The sequence below is a fragment of the Centroberyx affinis genome, unplaced genomic scaffold (assembly GCF_046629955.1).
Source record: "Centroberyx affinis isolate AG114_WGS23_722 - 3 ecotype Tasmania unplaced genomic scaffold, CSIRO-AGI_Caff_v1 ptg003351l_1, whole genome shotgun sequence".
NCBI classification, from domain to species: Eukaryota; Metazoa; Chordata; class Actinopteri; order Beryciformes; family Berycidae; genus Centroberyx; species Centroberyx affinis.
The window spans coordinates 114,868-142,370 of record NW_027281347.1 but is presented as its reverse complement, the minus strand read 5'-3'; the positions used below and the strand labels follow the sequence as shown (position 1 = coordinate 142,370).

The window sequence follows — 27,503 nt, the reverse complement described above, 5'->3', positions numbered from 1 at the left end:
CATCTAGTTTTGCAATCTGTGCCACAGAGTGTCAAGTCCAACTGAGAGAAGAGCTCATGTGGCGTTCGCTCGCGTTTAATGACTAAGAACAACAAAAACAACAACAAAAGCAGGTTGTTCTCCCTCCAGCCGCTATAGGCGTGATGTATGTACAAGTGAAAGAAAATGGCGACAGGGGGATAGATAGGCTTTGTCCCAGAATGCATTAGTGCACTGTGGAGCGCCGGACAGGCAGCCAGGGTCATCTGGCGGAGGAAAAGATTGGAAGCGACTACTGTGAAATTGAGACATATTCGTTTGTCAGAAACACCAAGGCCACATGCACGCGCGTGCGCACACACACACACACACACACACACACACACACACACGCACACACACACACACACACACACACACACACACACACACACACACACACACACACACACACACCCTTTTGGGAGAAGACTATCGCTCACAACACACTTCATCCTGAGAGAAGAATATGTTCAAATACATATTTCTTGACACTGAAACAACCTCCAATTATGTCTGGGGAGTGTGCCTTCTGCTCAGTTTTGCAGACGTTTACTCATTACAACAAATGAGGCCATAAAAAAATGCCAGCAGTGATTTTCTTGTGCCTGACGACTAATGGCCTATGCCAGTCGAGATGCAGGCAGACTAATCCAGCCCCATGCTATCTAACGGCGCCCTCAGCCAATTCAATTAGGTGTCCAACATGGGGATGCATCACTCATCGAGCCAGCAGCTCAGCTGAGCAGCCCAGACACACACAAAAATAACATTCAAATGAAAGTGCTTTGATATAAATATTTTGAATGATTCAATTTTCCTCCTTCTAAATGGAGATTCTTTGAAGTATTGTGTAATTAATGCACTGATAACAACATGACAGGAGAAAAACAAGGAGACAGATGTTGCTGCAGTCACAACTCAGGGGTTGCATTCTTGTCTCTGATGTGGTGGAGAGAAGTTTGGATATTGTATCCTCAGTTTCTCTGATGTATTATGGAGTGGGACTGGGGCTCTGATCCATGCAAGTGTGGGGGATGGGCTGTAGGTTAGAAGCGTAATAGTGACTGAAGTCTGAGTTTGACTGTGTGTGTGTGTGTGTGTGTGTGTGTGTGTGTGTGTGTGTTAGGTGTTTAGAGCTTTATGATCATGTCCTCATGTTCTCGAGGACATACATTTGCCCTCAGTCTCCATTGACACTGTTTCCAATGTTTACAGTCGCTCATTCATACACACCATCAGCACAGTAAACAGCTTGCAGGCCCATTCCATTTCCAATTAAAGCTGGCTGTCCTTGGAGAAAAGTAAACTTTGTTTTGGTAATCTTCCATAGGTTAAAATAGCGCGTTCCTTCAAATGCATGCAGGCTACCTTAATTACCGGTGAAAAATAAAACTGACCTTCATCTCCTTGCTTCTATATTCTCCTCCCCAGTGTTTTGTGGGGAGTCAGGAAGCAGCAGTGTTGGCCATACCTGATCATTAGCCAAGCAGCCTGCTGCAGCGCAATAAGAGGTCTGGAACTGTGTGCCAGCAGGGACACTTAGCCAAAGAAACTAATGATTCAGGAGATTACAACATGTCACTGGGAACAGAGGAAAGAAAATGAACAAGTTTGTGTTAGAGAGAGAATGGGTGTATATGTGGAAAGGAAGAAAGGGAAAACGGGGCAATGAGTATGTGTGTCAGTGTGAGACTGTATGTGAGGATGAGATATGTGAGTGTATCTTTGTGCATATGAAAGGTATATTATATTCTAAATGGTGAAAAAAACACACTAATTAAAGGCCAACTTGTCTATACATACTTGCATGTAAACAACTTTGCAAGCCAGTGTCTGTGGCTTGGTCCCTCATGCTTGGATGGTGCCCAAATGAAGCCTTGAAGTAAAATGACAAATGAGTCATTTGAAGACGCCCCCTCACACAAACCTGTCACCACTTATGAACATCCTGCGAGCTGCTATGTCGCTTGTTCTATTCTTAGTGGTTTTTCTAACATCCCCATTTGGAGTAAAAATTAACATCTGGCGGATTTATTGTGCTAAAATGAAGACTGACCTCTCATTGCAAGGAGAATTATTTGTTTCCTGGAGAGCATTTTTATGGTTCCCAAGTCAAACCAGGGCAGGGGATTTAAACCAGGGCATTTAAAGCATATTTATTCTTATATTTGCTTGTTTTTTTTTGCTGATATTGGATTGTTTAAATCAATATCTGTCGCCCAATGGTATAGCCAAGGATAAATAAAGAATAAACTCGTCTTTCTCTGGGGATTAATGTTGAGCATGCCCACCTAGCGGCATAATTTCCTGTGACACATAACACAAGCCAACCTTGATGGGCGGTGGGATTAGAGAATACCCGCCTCTTCGGTTACCACTGCACTCCTGATGGCAAACATAATGTTGTTATCAAATCGTTCAGCGCATGGGGGGTTGGGGGGAAGAAGGGTCGAATTCTAAGTATATCAAAAGGGCCTGCGTGGGTGAGCAGAAAGTAGAGGAGCGAAATGAAGCACTTTGAGGGAAAAATGAGCAGATTAACTCCAAAAGAAAAGCTGCGGAGTTGCAGGGGGAAAAAAATCACTGATTTAGCCCACAGCCCTTATGGTGGAATCTTGAGGAATTGTTCTTGACAGTGGGAGGGAAACAGCGAGAGAGTGCGAGAGAGGGAGAAAGAGAAAGAGAAAGAGAGACAGGCCCGCAGACAGATGGATAGAAACCAAGCAAGACTATAGGAGAAGACTGGGGCTTGCAGTCTGTGTGACAAGGACGCTTTGGCTTTTCTCGGGGCCAAAGTAGACATTGTTTCAAGTTTTTACATTTGCACGTACACACACACACACACACACACACACACACACACACGCAAAGCTAAAAAAGCAATAGTGAGGTAAAAATGACACATGAAGTGAGTCATTCAAAGAATATAGCCCTCTTTCGCACATAAAATCAGTAACTTGTTTCTGCATTCTGGCAGGCTATTCAAAAGGCTTGGACCTTGTTTCCTATTTTCTGTAAATTGACCTTGGATTGCATTGTGCTGCAGGAAAAAAAAGACTGATGGTTAGAGAATCACAGGTGGAATAACTGTGTATTTCAGGCAGAGACAGATGATTGAAGCTAGCGGCCTGTAGGTTGATCTCGTATCGAAAAGCATGTGGGCAGATGTGAAGCACATTGATTCAGTATGCTTGGAATTTCGTGTGCAGAGCAGTTGAGTGAGCCAGAACAGGTAGACATACTTTAGACATACACAGCATTTCTGACAGGTCAAATGCCGTTTTAGGTCAGATTTGTCCCAGACAAAGTTTCCTAGGTAAAGTGTATCTGATAATTTGATGCCTTGCCTTATCTGCCCCTTCTATTGTCTTGCAGAGTCGTTTCAACCTACTGCGCAGATTCATCACGCAGCATTCTCTGTTTCTGTTTTATCACTTGCAATAATCATTTATCCCTTGTGATTATGCTTTGTAAACTAAACTCACTTAACAAGAAAAACCCGAAATTGCATCTGCAAAACGATGCAATTACACAGCCATTACGCTTACAGAAAAACATTGCAGTTATGAACTCTAACTAAAGTTTTGATGCACCCCATGCAAAATGTGCTGGTCGTTTAAGTGAGGGATTGGCCTGTTCTCATCTTTGGGGGCTTATTCAGTCTTTAGGCTGAGTGGAGCTCTACGCTTTAGGGCTCCTGTTGTGCAGCAGCCTGCCTCATGTTATTAGATCTACACATCACCGCAGAACTGCCAACACTGGTAACTGTGGTAAATGGTGTGGGAGCACACATCCATTTCATTTAAAGTGATGTTGATGTTGATGTATAATGGAAAAAGTGAGCAATAACGCTAAATCAGAGAGCTGGATACACACTGCCAGCCACTGCATATATGAGGGAAAGCAGCATAATAGGCTATGCAGGTGCAGACATATATAAAGTCACACACACACACACACACACACCTACACACACACTCAAACTACACCGCACATACACATACACACACACACACACACACACACACACACAAACACACAGACAGCAACATCCAAGCAAATAATGATTTATGGTGCATTCAGAGAAGCGCCACACCAGCAGAATATCTAAGTGTTATCTTTCTGCAGTGAAGCAGACAGAGGAACAGGTTACATCAGTTCCCACTATAGCTGTCAAAACGGCAGGCTTCTATGGAAAGCTTAGTGTTTCTCTCATGTAAGGGATTTTGGCTGTATCCTCAATCACATAAGCTTCCATACATCTTGTAAAAACCTATTTAATGGCCAGTGGTAAACAAATATAGACCTACCTTGATGCTAAACTAAAGCAATGTGTTCCACTGCAAACTATATTGCAGCTGTGTGCTGGGATTGAAAAGCTCCTTGGCCAGGCTGAGTACTTCTTGCTAGTTATCAAAGTTAACAGAAAAAGAAAGTTCTTTCCTATCTGCCCCATTGAGAGATTATCACTTTATATTGACAATGATGCATGTCTCAAAGTTTCAAACTAATGAGGTCCTGAGCAGTAGAGGGTAATGAGACTTTAAATTACAATCTAAGGAGACAAGCTGTGCCCCTAACAGGTTTAGGTGGGTCAGGATAAATGATAGAGATGAGCAAAAACTCAATAACACCAGTATTTTCCTTTAAGGTCTGTCAATGGTTGATTAAATAGAAGGTCTTGCCAAAAGAAGAAAAGAATTTTGTTGGACTTTTAATTAAAAGCATTAAGCTAGAGGCATAGGAGAGTCATCCATGAACGCAAGGATGACAATGGCTCTCGGGCGGCTTCTGCCAAATAAATGGGTCTGGAACTCTTGCCGCTTCCTCCAAAACTTTCATTTCAACTGATTGCGGAAAAAAACAGTGTGGCGGAGGTTGGAGTACCTTGAAATTATGGACAGAATAATAATGAACCCATCTTGCTACCCTTCTCTTATCACAACGTCTGCACAAAAACACACATTATATGCTTAATTTATACATTACACCCTCAATATTGACACACACACAAACAGACAGGCGCATACACGGCAGCTATATCTCTGTTGGCCACTGATAAGCCACTATCCAAGGAACCAACAGAAGGGATTTTTGCATGCCCATCTGCAGTGCAGCTCTGAACCAACCAAGCGGAATCATCCCCAAGCCTCCTGGACTGTCAAAAGGCCTTCTGGTGCTTCATGACAGAGCGGACCTCAATACTGGCAACCAGGGGCTCCACACCAGGAACCAGAAATAATCGGAACATTTTGTGAAGCCAACAAACCCAGCGTTACATCACCTTGTCTGTGGGACCAGAGCAGCATGTTTCACTCTGAATGAATGCGGTGTGAGTCTATGTTTTGTTTTAAGGAGATAAGGAGAAGGAAAAAACAGCCTTGGAAAGTTGCAGCCAGAGGATATTTCAATTAGAATACTACTATTTTCAGATCGCCATGACAACTGAAAATGCAGCTGATGGTGGTATTATTAGTTTGTGCCCTCTTGCTCGGCACACTACATCTTCATGCCTCAACTTCCTAAGCCTTCAGATGTTCCCAGCGTGGCTTAGGAGGAGGAGCTTCAACGCCCCCCACACACACACACACACACACACACACACACACAAACTTGCCTGTACTGTACGCATCCACAAACACACACATATACAAACTCATACAGATACATACGCACTCACCCACACTCATGTTTGCAGTGAAAAAGTGCTTCCAGTTGTCATCACAGATAGAGAGAACTTCAAAGAATCTTTCCAACTCAGATTTAGTTGTGGATTTGGCTTCTGTTCAAGAGAGAGAGATTCCCAGTCAGATGGTGTCCAAAGCAATTTGAGCTGTACAGCTTTGAATCAGGAGTAAGGGAGAGATAGATAGATAGGGAGAGAGAGAGAGAGAGAGAGAGAGAGAGAGAGAGAGAGAGAGAGAGCGAGAGCGAGAGAATCAGAGAGAAACAGAGGGAGGTGAAATGACAGATGAGAGCTTTCATGCAATATTTGCTTCTCTGTGTGATTTAAATGGGGGATTTGCTAAAGGCTTGGAGAGGGCTTTGCTGCTAACTTCCTCCACCTGTTTTTACAAGGGGCTGCAAGGATGAGCAGATCATAATGTTACAAATCACACATACAGCGGCAAGCGTTGTACAAGTCGCCCAGCTTTGCATCATTTCTACATTAGCACTGCAGGATTTCTCTAACAATTTCTCTCTAAGGCAATATCCTTTTTTTTAAGGAAAAGTGAAGTGAGAGACTTTAAAAGGAAGACAGAATTTCAGCATTGATCTTTTTTGCTTAATGACAAAATCTACTGTAAACGCTGAGCCAGTCGATACAAAAGAGTCACCAGGCCTGCTTGCCATTGTGAACAGATTGGAGTTGGCCATTTCAATGTTGTTATGGAAACGAGAGGAGATTGTGTGACAAGCAGACCCTTATCACATTTAGCTGCTCCGCATCCAATCTGCCCAGATTCTGCTAATTGCCTCTTTTCTGCGAGCTGAACCGCATGCCCTGCTTTTCTTTCTTTCTTTCTTTCTTTCTTTCTTTCGGTCATTCATTCTTTCGTTCTTTCTTATTCACTCCCTCTCCCCCTTCCCTCCTTCCCGCTATCCATGTCTGTCCCTTCTCTCTCTCTCTCTCTCTCTCTCTCTCTCTCTCTCTCTCTTTCTCTCCCTCTCTCTCTCTCTCTCTCTCGACACAGAAAGTGATGATGTCACCCTCTCCAGTGAGTTAATAGTGAGGTGAAAGCTACTATTTTGCTCCTGCGGTCTGGGTTAAGAGCCCACTCAGTGAGATGAGAGAGCATTGTTTACTTGGCCCGGCCTTGTTAGACCTCCCACACAGACACACATGGAGAGCTCTGCTGCTTGGCTCTGCTCTGTCACAGTGGGCACAATGTATAGTCACACAGCCAATCATCTCAAACTGCATGCAACACGGTCGGAGTCTCAAACTGACGTTGGGGGTATGGAACAAGCTCCTACGCACAGATAGCCTTGGAGACCTGAGAGATGAAACTCAACTTTAACGTTATCTCTTCGATGCGGTGAGGTAGTACAGTGTATGTGGGGATTTATTGGGTTATGTGGAGTGTGCTGCATCTGTAAGTTTAATTATAGGAGATGAGTGGGATGATGGACTCTTGGTATTATTAGATCGACCTCCCATCAGCTGCATATCCAACTAAAAATATCCCTGAATATTAAAATAGTAATAAGTAATAATAATAATAATAATAATAATAGAATAAAAAAGAAAATTTTATGCAAATGCACAATTGGAAAGACTTAAATTACCCAAGTTTCATCAAACAAATTCTTGGTAATTTTGATGAAAATTCAAACCGGAAAAACCATGCTCATTTTGTTTGCAATAAAGTGAACAATATAAAAAATCAGCAATTTGGTTAATCAGAAATGTCTTTTAACACTGTATTATATGATTACTGTATTTATTTACCCATAATTCACAATCTGCAGCAGCACACCTCAAGATCCATACTGTACAGAAGAGATTGTCGTCACTATGAGCTGCTGGAACACTCTGCACCATTTTTTTTTATCATCTACATTTTCAATCATCATAAAACACATCAACGCGTCAAATCTGTACTTTCAATCTAGAAATAACCAGAATCTCTTCTCCTAAAAGTTTACTTGCAATTGAATTCCCAAACCCGTATAACCCTAACAACCTTCCTCAGTCAGTCCATAAACCATAGAAGCTATCAGCTGTGGAATAATTACACTGACACTGCCAATAAATCTACAGCTCGTAAAAATGCCTTTCTCTCTTTAAACACACAGAGAGTCATACACACACACACACACACACACACACACACACACACACACACACACACACACACACACACACACACACACACCCATTCACTACCTCTCACTTCCTATGGCTTAATCACTCAGGGCAATTTCAATTTATTTAATCTCCCGTCTCATGTTAGGTATCTTGTTGTTTTTCCTACCATTTTCCAGCATAAGGTATTCTGCAGTCATTCAGTCATTCATTTTCTTTACCCACTTATTCCACTTCAGGGTCATGGCGGGCCGGACGTTATCCCAGCATGCATTGGGGGAAAAGGCAAGGAAATCATAGGGCATATAAATTCTGTTATCCAATTCAATTGTGTCTTTGTTTGTCATGTTGCTCTCTTTTTTATTTACTTATTTTGTTTTTTGTTTATTTATTTTGAGGAGAGATGGTTGACAGCTTTATGAATTTGTAAAACTAAACTAAACTAAACTAAACTAAACTAAACTAAACTAAACTAAACTAAACCCACATCTGGAGCATCATCTACATACCGGTACTTCATGCCGGTGAGCTTGGCGGTGGACTCCTTCAGGTTGTGGTGGTAGCGGTGGGTGAAGGAGCCCAGGCTGCGCGCTATCAGGGCCACGGTGCGGAAGCGGGCGCGGGCCTGGCTGGCTGTGTTGGGGCTGGTGGCGTTCTGCTTGCTGTGCTCGCCGTTACGGGGGGCCTTCAGCCCGTGGTCCGTGCACGCAAAGGACACCTGCATGGCTGCCGGTGGGTACGGGGGCCTCAAAGAGTTCTCAAAGTATCCGTCGGTCCCGGGACTCTCGGGCGTTTGACGTCGTCGGACTAATCTGAGGTCAGCGATCACAGGCGGGAGAGGGGGGAGCAGGGAGATGGTTTTTGGTCTCCTTTTGCTTTGGAGGTTCTCGAGCTGATGTCTAGTCAAGAGAGGACATAGCGGCGGCGGCGGTCCTGCTCAGTTGGGATTGACCGGCGAACAGCTGTCAGTGTGTGAGGAGAGGAGACGGGGATCCTGCGCAGCTCCGACTCCACCTGAGAGTGTGAGAGAGGATGGAGATGGAGGGAGAGGGATGGAGGAGAGGAGGCACTGAATCATTAGCGGAAAGTGTCGTCCGATGAAGCACTTCACTGACAGGGGAGAGAAGCAGTGTGTGTGTGTGTGTGTGTGTGTGTGTGTGATAGGGTTAGGGGAGTTGGGGTTAAAGGAGGTGTGAAAGGAGAGAAATTCCCTGCTGTCCAGAAAGAAGACTGACCTGAGAAAAATCTGTGAAGCCCTCTCTCTCTCTCTCTGTCTCTCTCTCACTCTCTCTCCTCTCTTTCCGTGTCATTTACTCCAGTTTAACGCCTTCTGCTCAGATCTCTAAGCTTCCCCAACCGCTGCCTGCTAATGTGCAGAATCAGTGCAATTCTGCCCTAGTTTTTCAGTTTGTCATTCTCTCTCTTTTTCTCTCTTTTTCCCCCTGTGTCTGTTTTGCTTTATCTTGCTCACCTTTTCCTATATCTTCTCCACTTTTCTTTCTCCCTCTCACCTTCTGTCAGACTTCTAACCTTCTGCTTATCTCTCCGTTTCTTTTTTTTTCTGTTTACAAAGTCTGTCTCTGCCCCTCTAGCGCTTTTCTCTTAGGGTTGTCTTGGAGGTTTTTGTCAGGCCGTCAGGAGGTGTGTGTGTGTGTCTTTCTCGCCCTCCGACCGCGGCTAAGCCTTTTAGTCAAACACCTGGAGTGAGGAGAGTAACACTGCACCACACTGTTCTGTCTCTTTCTCCCTCTCTCTCTCTCTCTCTCTCTCTCTCTCTCTCTCTGTCTCTCTCTCTCTCTCTCTCTCTCACACACACACACACACACGTAATCACAGACACCCTCTAGGGTCATGCTTTCACAGAAAAGCACACTCTTACAAACAGATATACTCTGTTCACAGACAGTAATCCAAATCTGCTCAACTCTGTTCAACAACTGCATTTATATCCCCATACAACACACACACACACACTCACAGGCACACACACAGCCAAATCTTCACTGATGCATGTGTTCTTACACACAACGAGTTGTCGGTGCTCTCTGGGAAAAGAGGGACGAGGCAAGAGGAGATTCCTGATTGATGTCTGCCCTCCTGCAACTTCAAGGGAAGCGAGCAGCGTTACACAGCGTGCAAAAGGTCCCAGGAAGATCTGCATCCCAACAGGAGTGGCAGCGGTGCTCCTGGCAGCTGTCCTCCAACCTGGCAACCTCGTCCCGTCACCCAAAGTCCTCAAGGAAGCCGGACGGCTTATGGTCCCCCGCTTTGCAGCAAAAAAGCTCTGTCTGATAAAGGGATCCCGGAACGGTAACGGACAAGCGAAGAGGAGAAGGAAGAGAAAGGAGGATGCATGGTACCTCGCTTCGGGGAGGAGAGGACAGATGCACAGTGGAGAGGGGGAGTGAGGAGGCGAGGAGCAACGTGTGTGGAGTGTGGAGAGTGAGCCAGGGAGTGAATGAGGAAGAGAGACAGTGTGTATAGGCTACTGGCTCTGACTGACTGGCTGAAAGAACTGCAGTGTTTTTCACCATGGCGCCACACACTCAGAGGAGGAGAGAGAGGGAGAGGGAGAGGGAGAGAGAGAGAGAGAGTGAGAGAGGGAGAGAGAGAGAGAGAGAGAGAGAGAGAGAGAGAGAGGGAGATTCATTCTGAACACAATTAAGAGAGCTGAGCCTGAGTTGGTGTGTGTGTGTATGTGTTTATTTACTTAATGAAAAAAAGCCTCAGGCAGGATGTTAAGGTGGCATCATATGGTTGATTACAGTAACCTACATGCGTGTTAAACATCACGTACGTCACTGGCCCCGCTTCATTTCACTGTGGACTACTTCCAAGGCATTTTACTCGCTCCCCCCTCTTTCCACTTCATGTATACTGTTTGCCCTCTTTACACCGCAATTACATTTGCAATCATGTAATAAGTATTTGCTCACAACTTACGACCCCTGGACGAACGGCTTATTTTAATAGCACTCCACATCATGAAAGATTGTAGGCTATAATTCAGAAGCACCAGGAGAGACCCATCTTGACCCCAGCACCACAGAGTAGATGCTAAGTAGAGACCTGTAGTAGTGGTACAGTGAAATAAAGCATAAACCAGGCAGTGCTCAGGCAGCGCTGCGTTGCTGTCCTCCCCCACAGAACAGTAATGTGACAATGCAGGATTTCATGGTTCATTGAACATCCACAGACCTCGAGGCCACCACAGTCTTATTTATATCCTTGTGAATGCATTTGATAATGGTAGACAGTTGTAGTAGTCAATTCTGCAGGCCCCCATCATTTTTGATGCCGAGGGCGACTTGTGGGTGAGTAGTTGTAGGGAAAGGGGGGGGGGGGGGGGGTCAGGCTAACAGCTGGATCTGCCGGTCAGATGTCTCAATGTCTGAGGCACTGCATGTCATGCTGCATGGCATGCAATGTGTTTGATGTGACCTTGTGCCATTTTATTGTCACGTCAAGTGCATGTAATTTACAGGAATCCTAGGCTACAATCCAGTGCTTCTCAACCTTTCTGGAGACATGACCCCTAAAAATGAAACAATACCTACTCGCAATCCCTTGATTGAGGTGTAAACGCACAGAATTGAGAAATTTGACATTAAAGGATGATTTTAATTTTCTCTTTTCAAGCTATTTTACTTGATTAGTTATCGGAAGATTAACTAATAAATATTCCTAAAGGTAAAGGTATCAGAAAAATTGAAAATATAGTAAACCCCCTGGATGGTGCTGACCCCAGGTTGAGAAACAATGTTCTTTTTTTTTTTTTTTACGTTTATTTATTTTTCTTTTTTTTTTACATTTTTGCCTTCATTACATAGATAAAAGTAGATGCAACAAAGGTCTTTGGCCAGATTTGAACCAACAATTGTCACATTTACATGGTATGCGCCTTAGACCACAGATCCACCAGGACACCCACAAACCAGTGTTCTAGTGCGCAGCCATTTCTGCAGCGGCCTCTGTGCTGCAGCCCGCTGCCTGCCAGCAAGCCCTGCTTGGGTTTGATCATGCTGTTTTACGACACTCGGGAGAGGTACTGCGCAGTTTGAGGAACTTGCAAATACTCTTCTAATGTCATCAGCTCCTCCAAGGCTAGAACTTCCTCCCTGTCGATCCCATTTAAAAGTGTGTCAGTCAAATGCGTCAACTAGAGCTGATACATTCTAGGCTGGAATCCCCAGTGGGCAATAACGCTGTTACCCTGAGGCTAACTACTTTGCCTTAATTGCTCCAGTAAGAATCTATAATTGAGTTCTGGAACATTGTTGCTAAGACAGTAAGTACGTAGACGTTGAAACAGTTGAGTGAGCATGACACTGCACCGGGGAGGCTGATAAATCCTTATGAATTCTCCACAGTTCTGAACTTCTGTCAACAGTACTAATACTTGATAAACATTACCCATGTTTTGCGTACGTAAATACTGTGTACATTTATGCAGGGCACAGTGGTTTTCTACCCATAATAGTCACTGCTATGCAAATAAGGGACTCTGTAACACTAGATAGCATGTCACATAATTGCAGCCCTGTACACAGTAGGCTGCTTGACGAAAAGATTTTCTTGTGGTGTTCCACATTTTATTCTAGTATTCAAAAGGCTATTCAATATCTAATAGCTAGTTTTCCTTATCAGCACGACCCTCCTGTTGAGAAAATGAGAGATAATGAAGGGGGAAAACCTCTCCAAGCTGTCTGTGACGTCACTGCTGCGGCAGTCCCTCTCTCTTTACTCGACCATTTCTTTCTCTGCACCCCCCTTTTTTCTGTTGTTTTCTGTCTCTTCTGTCATCTCCTCTCTCTCTCTCTTCCCCCTCTGTCTCTCTCTCTTCCTCCTCTGTCTCTCCTCTCTTCCTCCTCTGTCATGGCTCTCCCTCCATACTAAATCACCATTTAAAATGGCTTTTCTCATCCTCATTCCCATCCCCACTCCAGTCCATAGTAATTCCTCATGCTACAGATTAGCCTGTGGGCTCAAGTCATTATGATGCACCGCATGCACAGCACCACAGAGGAAGAATGGGTTGTTTAATCAGCCCTAATAGGGTTGCATTGAGTTATTAAGCGGTACAAATTTCACTTCGGGCCAGCTAACCTATGAAATACTGAGGAAGAAGCCGAACTGAGTGTGAGACCTGACACTTCCCTTCATGCCCTGAAGGGAAGTGTCAGGTCATCATCATCATCATCGTCATCATCATCATCACCGTTGTCATCATCATCGCCATCACCACAAACCACATAATCCATCATCCTCCATCATCAGCACCAGTACCATCATCCTTGTCATCTACTTATATTATCACCACATCATCATCATCACCACCCCATTAACCATTATTCCCATTATTGTCATCATTTCCACCACCACCACCATTATGACAATTACCTCCATCAGCATCATTATCATCATCATCATCCTCATCGCAACCATCTCCAGCTTCTGCCATGACCTCGTCTTGCTTTGAATCAACTACATGTAGTGACATTGATGAGCGCTGACATGTTTATTGTGACAGCCTCTACAGATGCCTAGTGACCTTATATGCCTGCCCAGTAGGCATATGGCATCTTAGTGGTGGTATTGAATGGTAGAGGGGGGTGGATGCCGATTCATGCAGCGCCATTTATTTCTAAGGGTGAAGCACTCAGTAAGTCACCACCGCTCATAGATTCACTATTGATGAAATGCATACCTGCAGAACATCAGCCGCAGGATAAATGGCCTGCTATCACACTTTGGAATTATATCCTTTTATATTCAGATGTTAGCTGAATGAGATTTGTGAATAATAACAACTCACCATAAAAATGTACAGAAAGCAGTTTACAGTGAGTTTACAATCAAAAAATCCTATTTTACATCATAAAATACATTGAAGTCAATTTGGACAATGTTATGGGCCATGCAGATGCAAAACTGTTAAGAATATTACCTCATTAATATGTTATTAGTCAGGTTATGTATACAGTCACAATGGCCCAGGCTGCCATAGAAAATGATTATTATGCCAACAAATACAACCACAAATTCAGCAAAGTCATAATAGAAGATCATTATCATGAATCAGATGATCATCATTATGAAAATGTTGATCATTTATTATCATTAAAAAATAAATGGGGTTCAGCTGCTCTTGATTCACAGTGAAGTTATAATCAAAATGTACACACACATGGTTCTTGTTGCTGCTAACACTCTGTATAGATAGAATGTATTATAATGCTGTAGTATAGCATCAGAGTATGGTTCTTATTATTCTTCGCACACACACAATATTGATCAGGGCTAATAGCAGACAGACTGGGGGGATTCCTTGACCTGTTCATTATACAGTCAGACAGAGAGAGAGGGATAATTGGACAAACTTTGGATGAAAATCATTTACAACTCCAGCTACACACACTTTCTGTTGCTCACTGAAAAAGCACTCAAGTTTTAGAAGCAATATGCGTGTTTACAAGATAGCAGTAATTGCGGAAAATGACATTCCATTTCATGTTACACCTGATTATTATTGCCGACAACACACTCTCCTGCTGCCTCGGTATGACAATCAACACAAATGATAACAATAAGAGTGACTAAGTTAAGAGTCAGTTAATGCTTAATAAGCATTAACTAACCCTTAATTAACAGTTAACTAATGTGTCTGGTAATCATTTACTAATGGTGTTCATGTTAACTAAGGTATTAATTTATACATTATTTAATAGTCATCTTTATAAACTATTAAATAATGTATAAATTAATACCTTAGTTAACATGAACACCATTAGTAAATTACACATTAGTTAACTGCTAATTAAGGGTTAGTTAATGCTTATTAAGCATTAACTAACCCTTAACTTAGTGACCCTTGTTGTAAAGTGTTACCATGCAAATGCTACTCTCATTCCTTATTCAAATCCTCAGTCTTTTCACAGCATTGAGAACCGCCAAAGTCACTGTAGACGTAGCAGTGTGTCTGATGTGGCCTCATGTGCCCTTCACGTCAAGTCTAATTACGGACGGGAATTAAAGCTGCGCCTTGCTGTGCTATGGAGGACTCTTCCCTATCAGGAAACGAAGAGGGCATTAGGTATTTAACAGGATAGGAACCCCGCTGAGCAGAATTAAACTTTAATCCTTCATTCCGGTGGTTTAGAAATGATACAAATTGGAAAGTGTTGACATAAAGCGGTGAGACTATTGACTGAGACTGATAAGGTTCACACTAAATTCACACTTACCCCTGAGCTGATAAATAGTTGTACATGAGCATGCAGTTCATTATACATTATCAACATGGTATATCAAGAGAAGGGTACAAATAGTGTAAAACTAATGTGAAATGTGTTTTACTAATGAAAGACTTGTGTAATCTAGATTTCCAATACTGTACGCAACACAAGATAGAATGTGTTTCTCTATTCTGACCATAGAATACATAATCTGAATGTGCTCAACTGAACTTTTAAACGCACCCTTTTTACAGAATGCAGCCTACCTGTAGACCATGTTGGCGCTAGGCTGGGTAGATGCCTGGAAAAAATGGCTGTGAACATGGAGAAACTCCTCCAAACTCCTCTGCTCTCGAGCTCTGCTGGCTCCGACGCCTCTTGGAAGGCAGCCGATGGTGGGGTACACCCTGGTTCCTGCCCCCTGCCTCTGGTGGAGAGAAGTGGGGCAGCGCTCCAGCCTCTGCCCCCCTCTCTGTCTGGGTATGGGGATCTCACTGCACGCTGCCTTCAGATACATGTTTGGATCAACCTTTTCTGCAACAGGCCGATGGGACACTTTCTTTTGTTAGCACACCTCTTTCATAACCCTCTCTTTTCCTATATATTTAGTCACCCTGTGCAAAGAATCTGGCCTAAAAACATCTCCATCTAAGCGCAGACACAATGCAGGTCATGTGGGGCTACAGAGGATATCCGTGTTTGTTTGTTGAAGAGTTCTCCTCATGCCTAGATCCAACAGAGTGACTTAGAGGGATATCCAGGCATAATATCCATAAATGTATCAGACTGACTACACATGTGCATGGGCAAAGCCAGGACAGCTGGACACACGCACAAACAAAATGAGCCCACTATTGTTTATAGTCTCAAAAGAGATAACAGCGAGGGCCCAGAAACATCTCTGGGTGCCATGCCTCTGATGTCAACTTTATTTTTAGATGATTGACAAATTAGATGACAAAGGCAGCTTTTGTTGGAGCCTGTCTGTGAGCTCCTGGTGGCTCCAGCGAGAGAAGCATGCTCGTCTGTGAGGTAAGCTGAACAAAGCCAGCGGATATTTCTGACTACAGATATCCAAGTTGCAGCTGAGTCACAGAACCAAATCTGATCCACTCAATCCTTGCTGGTAACATTTCCTCGCAGCAGGACAGAGAGCAAATCTGGAGGGAACTCAGAGTATGCGGTTGGGACGTTTATCCATTGTGAATGCAAAGGGGCTCTTTTTGAGGACATTTACAATATTTGTTGGACAAGAATGACTTGCTGCGTGAATTGCAGTAAAATAAGTGTGGTGTGTACTATTTCATTAAATGAGTGATAACTTAATTTCTACTCCCATTAATACAGGGACATTTAAGATAATGTGATATTGAGACAGGTACAGAAATAGGCAAAGAATGAGTGGATACCATTTAACTGAGCAGAAATAAGTCTCTTTGTTGGGAATAATAAATACCTATCACACAATTAATATAAGTGCATTTCCTATGCGAGTTGTGTTTCAGCTTATTGACCATGGATCTGGAAGAGGCTACTGACTCCCATCTAGTGTTTGAAGGTACATAGTACAATTACAATTACTTCAAATGATTCAAATAATGATAATAATAAAAAGACCTGCTTACATGAAACTCTGGACCATTTCTTGTGTCAGTGTTTGGTGACCTTGTATATGCATGACATTATCTTTTATCATTCGTGCTCAGGGTTTGGACTTCTCCATGTTTGGAGGAATTATTATTATCATCATTTGAGTTAATTATAGTGATGGGCATGCTATATTCATGGATCTATAATTTAAAAATATGCTGAAATTGTTATTCAGTCTTCCTAAAACATAAATATTACAGCAACTGTACATATTCCTTGTACATAGGGCCTGCATATACTCCTCCTCTGTCTGTTGTGCCTGTCTGCCCTCTTGTGGACAGAGGATACAAGCATCCAGATCCCAGGCTCTTCTTCACTGAAAGAGAAATACAATCCAGTGTCACATTTGCATACCATGCCTTCAGACATCTTAAGTCATATTTGCACATATGTACTTTTCTCACCCAGCTAAGGAAATGGAGACTTTACAGAAGCAATCATGAGGGCGACCAACATGTGTACAGACACATACACACACACATGCACAAACAAGTACATAGAGTATATCTCTCCTTGGCAGACCGAAGCGTATGCATATAGAGTGAAAACTGTTAAGATATTGGATGCGTGTGGGGGAGCTGAGAGCACCTCTGTGTCTCTGCAGTGTCCTCCCACTCAGTGCGGTGTAAGAGGCAGACACAGAGCATTTAGTCTATTTCAGTCCCTGGATGTGAGGCCTTTTCTTCACTGTTCTCCCCAAGACCAGAGTGACTCATCCACACTTCTCCACACAATCTGCCTCCTGCAGGCAGCGAGGCAATGCTGCTGGAAAAATCAGACCCTCAATGTGGAATGCCGTTATGGGCAAATCTCTCTACTGTCACTCCAGCCTTTTCTCTACTTCCAAATGCCCCGACACACTCTATATAACCATCAACTGTCATCGTCTAATCTTGGCTTTACTTTCTGTGCTTTGTTCTTTCATATTTTCCCTGAGTTTCTTGTCTTATCTTATCCTTATCTTCGGGTCATTGTAAACTGCCATCATCAAAGTGGGGAAAGAATAAATGGCAAAGGCAAAGGCAAAGGCAGACAGGGAACAGTTTTAAATTTTGGCAGCAGCATGATGATTGTTTCTGAGAATGGAGATATCTGATAGGTTAAATATTGATAGGAGATACAGTAAATGACAGTTGATAACATGGGAAAATCTTCTATCATTAGGAGAGAGATGTGTGTAAAAAAAAAAAAAGTAGTCTACCTCATTGAACTTTTATCTTTATTTTTGAGAAGGCACATTTCCTCATTGGGGTTGTGCATATAAAGCACAACAGAGAGAGTTAATCAAGACAAACAGAAGTGATTGAACGATGAGGATCTCAGTTGCTTTAGCCCTCTGCTACCTGTCTGTGGCCTCAGAGGCTCAGGACACTAATCAACAAGACCAAGCAGGAGAGGACATGGAGAAAAGGACTCCTGATGAGGAGCAGCCAGCTGGGACAGGCCACATAACAGACAAACAGCAAACCTGCCAGTCTGAACTCATCACTATCCTGAGAGAACTGGAGGCCAGACTGAGAGACAGTGAAAGACAGCTGGAGGAACTGAGGGGAGAGGTCCAAGGTGAGAACAAGGTTATTATAGTTTGGGATTTTCATTCATTTTTGTGTAGTTTTCAATTTGTCTTTCAATTCAGTTAGTTTTCAATGTGTGGTCTGGTAGTTAATTAATTAATTAATGTATTTATTTATTTATTTATTTTTACAAATGTTTACTTTTAGTTCAGTTTTAATTTAGTTTCAGTTCTAGTTTTAGTATTTTTGATTGAGTGGTATTTTTTAAAGGTATAATGATATAACTTCAAAACAGGCAGTTTGTATAACAGGTATTGTGTAATAATAATGGTGTTGTAGTTTGCCTTTAGCAAAAAACTGAAATTAACGAAAATTCTCTTTCTTTTTTTGGACGATAGTGGACGATATAGTTTTAGTTTAGTTTTAGGCTTTTCACAAAGTCTTGTTTTATTTCTAGTTACTACTGCTTGTTTAACACCTAGTTTTTGTCTTAGTTTTAGTTTAGCCTACTATAATAACCTTGGGTAAGAATAATATCATACAGTATTATCGTGATTATGTTTGATTGGAATTTAACTGGAGTATAATCCAGTGTATCTCCATGTTTGCTGATATATGTGTATTTTTGTGGAATCCCTTAACAGGCAAGCGGGTGGCATTTGGAGCATCTATTGGTAATGTTGGACATATCGGACCTTTCAACACTGAGATCACACTAATCTACAAGAATGTCTACACCAACACTGGAGCTTACAACCCACACACAGGTACATTTACTGGCTACCACATTGAAAGATACCCTAATTATTTACCAAAATGAATAAAATGTATCATTTTACATGAAATAGATACTGAGGTTTTGCTGATGACAAACTCTGTCTGTTGATCTTCCACAGGTATTTTCACAGCTCCAGTGAAAGGAGTCTATTACTTCAGCTTCTCAGGCCATAATGTATCTTCTAAACCAATGGGGCTGCGGCTGATGAAGAATGGAGTGCAGATGATTACTGTGTACAACCATGCAGCTGGAAACCGCTATGAGACGGCAACCAATGGCATAACTCTACAGCTTGAAGTGGGAGACCAGGTGTACATGGGGCTCAGGGAAAACACCTGGATTTATGATAATTCTAATGACCACAGCACCTTTATTGGTCATTTGTTATTCCCTCTGTAAGGGAAGGGAAACTCAAATAAGCAGCAGTAAAAGGAGAATTTAGCTCTGGAGACAGTTAAACTTACCATATCCATATTCCTCCTTAGAAGAAGCTAATGAATTATTGTTGTAAACTGAGTTGCAGTTCAAAATTTCCATAAACATAGCATTTAATATGCCTGTTACTATGCCTCTTTTTTTCTATATTGTCAAGAGTAAAGAAAAGTGTGTTTTCATGATCAGATCAACAGTCATATCAGCGATCACAACACAGAGCCACACTTTATTTCAGTACGCATACATATTTATTTCAGTACACAATGTCAGTCCTTAAAACTGCTTTTGTCAATACCCTTGCGGACCAGTAGACAATAGCAGATGAACTGCAAATACAATCTGATGTGAAAATCATCCTACATGGACGATACATCCTATACATGGATGTTCAAGTCCACAGGCTGCCATCAACAAGAATGTTTCCTCCCTCTTACCTCCCTCCCCATTGTCACATACTAACCTACAGTGGCCATCTCAACTATTCATTGGTTAATTCCTCTTAAAGGTCACAGCGTGATAGGAAAGTGATGAGCAAGCACGCAAGCCAGCTTGACCTTCCATATGCTCAATATAGGAAAAGCCCATTAGGGTCATTGTGAGGGGACTGGAGAAGTGGGTAAATGTGCCACTGTATGCTGAACATGGAAATACCATCATGTCCTCAAAGAATCAGCAGAATGCCTTCTAAACTTAGACTTATGTGAAGTAACGAAGGTTTTTTTCCATATAGGGATACATCCTCTTTCCTCTGCAGTTACAGACACTATGATTGCAAAACCCTAATCATGCTTTGCATACAGGAAATAAGCTGATAAAAGTCTTACTTCCACATTTTCTCACATGGTAAACCTGTTCTCGGTCTTGGGGTCAGAATTAATAACAATACTAGAGGCTTAATAACCCTTCGGGAATCTGCAATGAGATGTTTATAGAGGAGGTGGGTTGGGAAGCGGTAGATGCAATGGTTGGAAGTTGATGTTTTGAGCGAAGGACCTGCGTAACCAGAAGAGATGAGATGATCTCTCTTTCTTTCTGAGGCTGTCTGTCCAAACAGCTCATAGATAACCAGCCGTGACAACTAAGTTAGTGTCATATGATCCTGCTGGCTTCTTGGCTCAAATCAAATTACACAGAGCCATCGCATGCACCACAGCCACACAAATGAAATCTATTCATCTTTTTTCCATCCTCTCTCTCTCCTCCTTTTCCTATACAACGCTTCACTCTGACTTTGATTTTTGTTGTTAAAGTGTGTGATCTTTGGCCTAGGATGAAAAGAATAACAAGACTTCTTAAGAGTATGATGAGACTGGGGTCGTGTCCTGTGTCATGGATTCCTGGGGGAGGACAGGCTGTGAGGCCACTTCCCTGACAGTGTACCATCTTTCTACATGGTTAAGAGGAACTGTGTCTGTTGCAACACTTTACAGATCTGAGGTGAAGTTACCGCAAGTCAGGAAGTGCCCCACTCATCCACCCTTCCTTTCCTCTATACTCTAAAAAAACACAGCACAATAAGGGTAGAGCCTCAAGCGCTAATGTTAACGCGTTACAGGTTATAGGCATAGAGGCAAAATGGCTGAAGACTAAATAGCTAAAAGGTTAAGGGTTGCAGATAACAAGCTGAATGGCAAATTGGCTTTGGATAATTGGTGTACATACTGCCTCAGGCAGTTCATGGAATTCAGGATATGGCAGTAGAGTTTCTCTAATATTGCAATAAGCAGAGCATATTATACTCCAGGCCCTGGGGTGTAGTAATATGGCGGCAATAATGTAATAATATTGTAACTATATGTTTTACAGTTAGAGTAGTAAGGTTAAAATCCTAATTGCTCAATTTTTGCAACCGCAGGAAGTTCAGCAGCTTTTTGCTATCACAAAATGGGAATTAAGGCATGTGTATTTCCAAAAATTAGCATTGACCAACAACACAGGAAGAAGGCAGGCCGCATGTGTAGTGCCCAGATGAATGGGCCTCTCACTAAACATATTTAGGGATGTGGCAGTTTTCATGAGGTGATACGCATTATCCAGGTCAGACCAAATTCATGCAAGAAGACATGCTTTTTGCTAATTACCCTTTGCCTCTCATTCACTTCATGTCCTTATACCAAGCTGACAGTACACTGCTTGGTGTCACCAAGATTAACCACTGGTGCTGGTAAAGGCGAGGGGCTAACATATTCCTATATAGCCTCTTACATCAGCAATGCATCACTGATGGGATTTTTCTAGATGCGGAGATATACGGGGGTTATGATGTATATGGTAGGCTACTATATGTCTATACAGTATATAGAGCATGTCATCATGCATTAGACAGAATGTGAGGGTTACTGGATTCACCCAAGCTCCACCATGCTGATGCACACGCCAAGTCACATGATTGAAGCCCTGCAGGCGTTGAACCCATGTGAGATTCATGGCCTGATGGAAATTCTTGTGAGGAGGAAGATACAAAGATTAATACTCCTTAACCTTTGTTTTTCTCTCTCCGTCCTGCTAACAGACTTAACATTCTTGTATACTGTGCCTACATTACAAAATAAATGTGCAGAACATGTTGTCATTACAGTACCACTCCATTGTACAGCATCCCCTCTCCCTCCCCCACATTATGACCTTATATGGTATCTTTATGTAAAGCCCTGTTTTTTCAAGGGACAAAGGTGCTAAACAGTATCAAATACTGATTTATTGGCTCATATAACAGTGGAACCACTTTTTATGGAACATATAAATACCCACTTTTTAAAGATATTTTATGACCCATTTACAAATGGCACCACAGAGCACCATCTGAGACCCAAACGCTATATTATTCCCTTTAATTCCCTTTTAGTCTGCTGATGACCTATTGCACAATCACTGAACCACAACCCATAGATTTAGAACTAATAGGGACTCGGCATAACAACGTTAGGCTACTTACCCACCCTAGGTACTCAATTCCAGTCCTTGAGGGCTGGTGTGCTGCAGGTTTTTGTTCCAGGTAGATACAGACCAGGTGTGGCTCATTAACCACCAGGGATGAACAAAAACCCACAAGACACCAGACTGAAATTGAGTACTAGTGGACCACTTGGTTCTATAAGGAACCACTAGATCAGGTTGTCAAACCATGTGCCATGGAGGGTCAAGACTATGCAGGTTTTTGTTCCAACCAAAGATTACACCAGGTGCAGGTGATTTCACTGATTAGCTCACCTTTAACCAGAGAGGAGGGAACCAATCAGTGAAACCACTGTAGCGATCGGATGCACCAGCAAGGTAAACCAGGTGAACAGAGTTAACTACCTGGTAGGATAGAAGACCAGCAGTGTTCTGGGTCCAGGACCAGGATTGAGAAGCACTGCTTTAGAGCGTCTTCAAATTGTGATGGTTTTCTAAAGCACCATTTTGCCATATCTGCGTGTTATCAGCTTGTTTTGTTGTCTGTTCCATTGTCATGTTAATGCTGAGTGTTTGCCAAGCCATCGCTGAACACTGGAAAAAATAACTAATCTGAATCTGAGTGTAAATGAGTGGAAACAATGCCTACATTGAACCTCTGTAAGAAATTACTCCACCCAAACAGTATAAAATTGAGGCAGAATGCAATTACCAGTTACTGTTCACACTATTGTGCTGTTTTTTGCCACTGCCAGTGCCCTTTTTTACATTTAAAATATATGGGGGGCAGCCACAAGGCAGATGGAAAGCAGCCTCTTTGGAAAAAGTACTGCACCTGGCTTCCTTTTAGGCCGAGTGGAGCGTTTTCTAAAGTTGAAAAAAGTTCTGAGCTTTTTAGAGCACATGACGTTGACCGCTTTTTTTGTGAGGCAACCAATCACAACGAAGAAGATGCAAGAATTCTCACCATGAAGGCAACTGACAGTTTACTACAACAAACAGAATGAAAATGTAGAAAGTAGCAGTAGTAAAGCTGGTAGTGGTTGTAAACAAACAGTAAACTACAGTACAGTAAACTCTGATCATAAAGAGTCAATGTTGGTGGCACATTGGTGGAGTTGTGGGAGTGTTTTAGAGTTGTACCTAACATTGTTTGCTGATAGTGGCAGCACCTTTTCTACCAAAAAGAGCAATAGTGCAAACATGCCCATAGGTTGAATTTGGCAATTTGACCTTGGCTCTGTGTGGTTAGGGGACACTTCAGGCTGCAGCTCATTGGCCAGTCTGAGGAATGGCTTACAAATGCCTGTCTATGTATGGCTGATTGAACTTGGCTGCAGACACAGAAAGCCCTCTCTGTGCTCCACTCCACCACCTAGAAAACATGCGGCGGGAAGAGGGAAAAAGCTCTCCGCAGCTAAACACACTTACTGGAAACCCTGCCCACTACCCAAACATCTGGACTGAGAAGTTTTCATTCGCCTGTGCCATGATAATTTACTTAATAACTCACCAAGTCACCGAGTGCCATGCTCTCACTGATAACAACTGAAGTCTATCATAGGATGAACAGAGAATGTTAATGGCTTGTGATTATTTTCTTTTTTTTTGGACAGTTGTCAAGTATGGCATCTATTACCACATCTATTACCACATGACATCTGAATACCAACATTTAATCAGTCTTTAGTTGTGTGTTTGAAACAAGAGCAAGTTCAAGGATAAATTGGCTCCAAATAATGTTTCATTTCAAAGCAGCACTAAAGGAGAAGTAAAATGTTTGCTTTGTTAGCACAGAAACAAGCACAGCACACAAGTGTTACATAAAATGCTTTTTGTATTAAAAGTCTTTCAAACCAGACAGGTGGGTGGTAGAGGGTTTGTCCAAGGAGAAAATTACAATAAAGTCAAAATGTCACATTTTAGAAAAACAAAAAAACAACAAAAAAATCTAGACAACACAGACATGGCTTGCCATTCAGTGAACCAAAATCCTAGTGGGTTAAAGTTTATTGTGTTGTTCTTGGTGGACCAGTACCTCTAGAAAAGAGAAGGCCTGATTTTGACCTGAAACAGTAGGTCTGTTACGAGCTCAGCTTCCTGACTGCAAGAGAGTAAAAAAGGAAGAGGCTTTTTTTTTCACTTTGACCCCAAGTGAAAATAGAATGTTTAGTGAAAACTGCGAAAAAGTTCTGATTGCCATCAAGACGCACTGCAGAAGAAGTAGGGCTCATCAGTTGGCACAGTCACAGGAATTTTTCTTAGGAAGGCACTTGACATGGGGTCCTGGCGTTCCCCATGCAGCGACAGCAATGCACCAAGGTCCTTGTTTGTGCACACTGAGGAGGGACACCGTCAGCTAAGTGCAAGTTTCGTAATAAATCCACTTTCACCAAACCAGAAAGGAAAAAAAACTGTATAGGCTGAATGCAACTCCACAGCTTGAAACAGTTATTTTAGTAGCCTCTTGGATCATACTCGCTCTTTGTGAACTTGTAGAGCGTTCAGATTGGATTTGAGTGACCTATGCAAGGCTTGAGTGGTGGTTGATAAGTTTATGTTTCACAATACAATGCAAAGAGTTTTGGGCCCCCTCTCTTTCATTTCAGCCAAAAAAGCAAAAAAAAAAAAAGACGACCCTAAAAAGTGACCAATCCCAGCTCTGCCAGGGGGAGTTGGCAAACCCCATCTCCAAGACAGATGGACCCAGCCCAGAAGATGTGACAGTACAACTCAACACTAACCAAAAAGCATTACACGTTTCCATGAGCAAAAACGAGAAAATAAGTGTCTCTCTTAGGTTTCACGATAAGACATTCCCATTGAGGCACATTTCCAGAGAAGTGTCAAATACAAAGCTATGTATATATATATGCATACATATGTATATATATATATATATATATATATATATATATATATATATATATATATATATGAAAATATATATACATATGTATATATATATATATGTATATATATAAAAAAAACATAATCCGAAAACTTTCCAGCCTATTATACATTATCGATTGTTGTCGTCGTCGATTTTGTTTGTGTGCAATAAGACAACAGTGTGAGGAGAAAATACTTGCAAAAAAGCCTGTGGTCGATTCAGAGAGCGCATCATGGGTTATCAACAAGTTATGAAACAAGGCTTTAGGAATAGTATGCTTGGATTCAGCCCAGATACACAATGTTGTTGTTGTTTTTTATATATACTTTTTTTTTTTTTTTTTTTTTTTTTAAAGCAGGACACATGAACAGCACTGGTCGCCGCCACTGGGAACAGTAGAATAGTTCATCTGCCTGACTATTTCTGCGAAGAGTTCGTCGACCGATCCTTTATTTTTGGCTGAAGTTTCCATAAACGGGCAGCTCCAGTCCTGGGCCAGCGCCTTGCCTTCCCCGGAAGAGACCTCCCTCTCCCCCTCCAGGTCCACCTTGTTCCCCACCAAGATCATCGGCACCCTCTCGTATCGTTTCACGCGGATGATCTGATCCCTCATCGGCTTGATGTCCTGGAAGCTCTGCTGGTTGACCAGGCTGTAGACCAAAATAAACCCCTGGCCGTTTTTGATGTACAGGTCTCGCATGGAGGCGAACTGCTCGGTCCCCGCCGTGTCCAGGATTTCCAGCACCGACGGAGACGAGTCCACCTCGATTTCCTTCCTGTAGAAATCCTCTATCGTGGGGTCGTACTTCTCGATGAAGGATCCCGTCACGAACTGGACAGTCAACGCGGATTTACCGACTCCGCCCGATCCCAAAACAACCACTTTATACTCCCTCATGGCTGTTCAGCAGAGCAGACACCTCCTTTCCACGAAGCCTCTTTCCCACCCGCTGGCCGCCCCGATGTTTTCAAACCAAGCTGGCTGGGAAGGCAGCCCTCTCGCTCGGATAGGAGTCAAATCCCTCGCCGGCAAATCTTCCTAGGCTTGTCTTCGGTGCCCGCGGATTACAGAGCTGAGGAGAATGGCCGTTACTGGACATTAGCGGCGTAAATTAAAGCACATTTTGATTGCACGTATTGTGCAATGGTGCTGGGAAGCGTGATCGCTTCTCCTCTCTTGCTTGGCGTTTCCTGCCCACATCCTCAGCGCGTCAAGAGCCGAGGCTCAGTTCCGTTTTCTTAAAGGCGCAGTCATCCAAAACCTCAGTCAACGCAATCAGATCACCAGCTATGCGCATGCTTGTCTGTGGCCTGTCTGGCTGACCTCTACTCCCAACAAGAGGCCCTGAGCTGCTTAATGTCCCACCATAATCACCATGCTTATTTAAACATAACCGTTATGCTAATTAGATAATCAATTCAGCCAATGAATGCATTAATTGGCACATATTTCTATGTCAGCATACTTGTATTTACATAACACATGGGCAGTATTAATATGAACTCTCTATCTTAAAGCATTAAGATGTTCTAGCAGTTTCAAGGAAACCTGTATTTCCTCAATAATATGCAAATTTATGCAGCAAGGTGCTCCAAAATCTAATCTGATTATCTAGGGGAACCTCAGCTGTGGTGTAAGAATTAAGTTTCTATCACTTATTGCTCTTTAGTTATTGTGTTCACAATAATGTGTCTACATACACACAGCCAGACGCCACCATGATGCCCCGCATACCGTGTACCATGGTGGCAGGACATTACAGTGATAATAACTACAACAAGTTAACAGTGAACATGTGCTCCCCCATGAATGATGCAGTTCCCTTCATGACTAATCAGTAACAAATATGCCACCTTGTTTTGACCTGATTGTCTCCCAATCACTCTCGGCCATTTATCTCTATAGCAGAAAAAAAAGCATATCTTGAAAAGTATAAAGAGTATCAAAAAGTTGAATACATTCACATGTCTCCTAAAATACATTTATTGTTAGAATAGTATTTAGCTAAAAGTAGGTAGAATGATACCACAACAAAAGTATCAACATTAAAAGTAAATCGTCAATATACTGTCAAGGTAAATCAGAGCTAACTGTGTCTCATCTTCAAAACATATTTTGGAAAGATTAAATAGGTCAGCAGTCTGTGATTATTACTCATTGTGGTAGATGACTTTTCTCTGACCACATTTTGCATGCTGTGTCTTTGTCAAGGTAACAAGTAACAACAGGTTCTTCCATAGTTGAGTAAATGATAGCATATTAATTTTGTTC

At 42.4% G+C, this 27,503-nt stretch overlaps 3 protein-coding genes across 5 annotated transcripts in view; 1 reads left to right on the top strand and 2 right to left on the bottom strand.

Annotated features, from left to right (window-relative positions):
* The window catches only part of kcnab1b (potassium voltage-gated channel subfamily A regulatory beta subunit 1b), a 34,113-nt gene extending 18,530 nt beyond the window's left edge, over positions 1–15,583 (bottom strand). The window contains exon 1 of one of the 2 annotated variants that reach the window (XM_071538806.1): positions 15,333–15,583. In XM_071538806.1, the coding sequence (XP_071394907.1) occupies positions 15,333–15,583 (251 nt within the window). Of the gene's footprint in view, positions 1–8,340; positions 8,556–15,332 lie in introns of those variants that run through there. The other variant, XM_071538807.1, reaches the window with a different exon arrangement.
* A 2,443-nt stretch (positions 15,584–18,026) lies between these two features.
* LOC139660623 (cerebellin-4-like) lies at positions 18,027–19,407 on the top strand. Its single transcript, XM_071538820.1, has 3 exons — positions 18,027–18,279; positions 18,875–18,997; positions 19,127–19,407. The coding sequence occupies exons 1-3, from the start codon at positions 18,027–18,029 to the stop codon at positions 19,405–19,407; spliced, it is 657 nt and encodes a 218-aa protein (XP_071394921.1).
* A 5,936-nt stretch (positions 19,408–25,343) lies between these two features.
* On the bottom strand, positions 25,344–26,560 carry LOC139660608 (ras-related protein Rap-2b-like). Of its 2 annotated transcripts, XM_071538800.1 has the most exons (2): positions 25,995–26,560; positions 25,344–25,943 (listed from the first exon to the last, which is right to left on the bottom strand). In XM_071538800.1, the coding sequence occupies exons 1-2, from the start codon at positions 26,127–26,129 to the stop codon at positions 25,581–25,583; spliced, it is 498 nt and encodes a 165-aa protein (XP_071394901.1). In that variant the 5' UTR covers positions 26,130–26,560; the 3' UTR covers positions 25,344–25,580. The 2 variants fall into 2 exon arrangements, with proteins under 2 accessions (XP_071394901.1, XP_071394900.1); XM_071538799.1 differs by having other exon boundaries at positions 25,344–26,513.
* Positions 26,561–27,503: the final 943 nt, after the last annotated feature.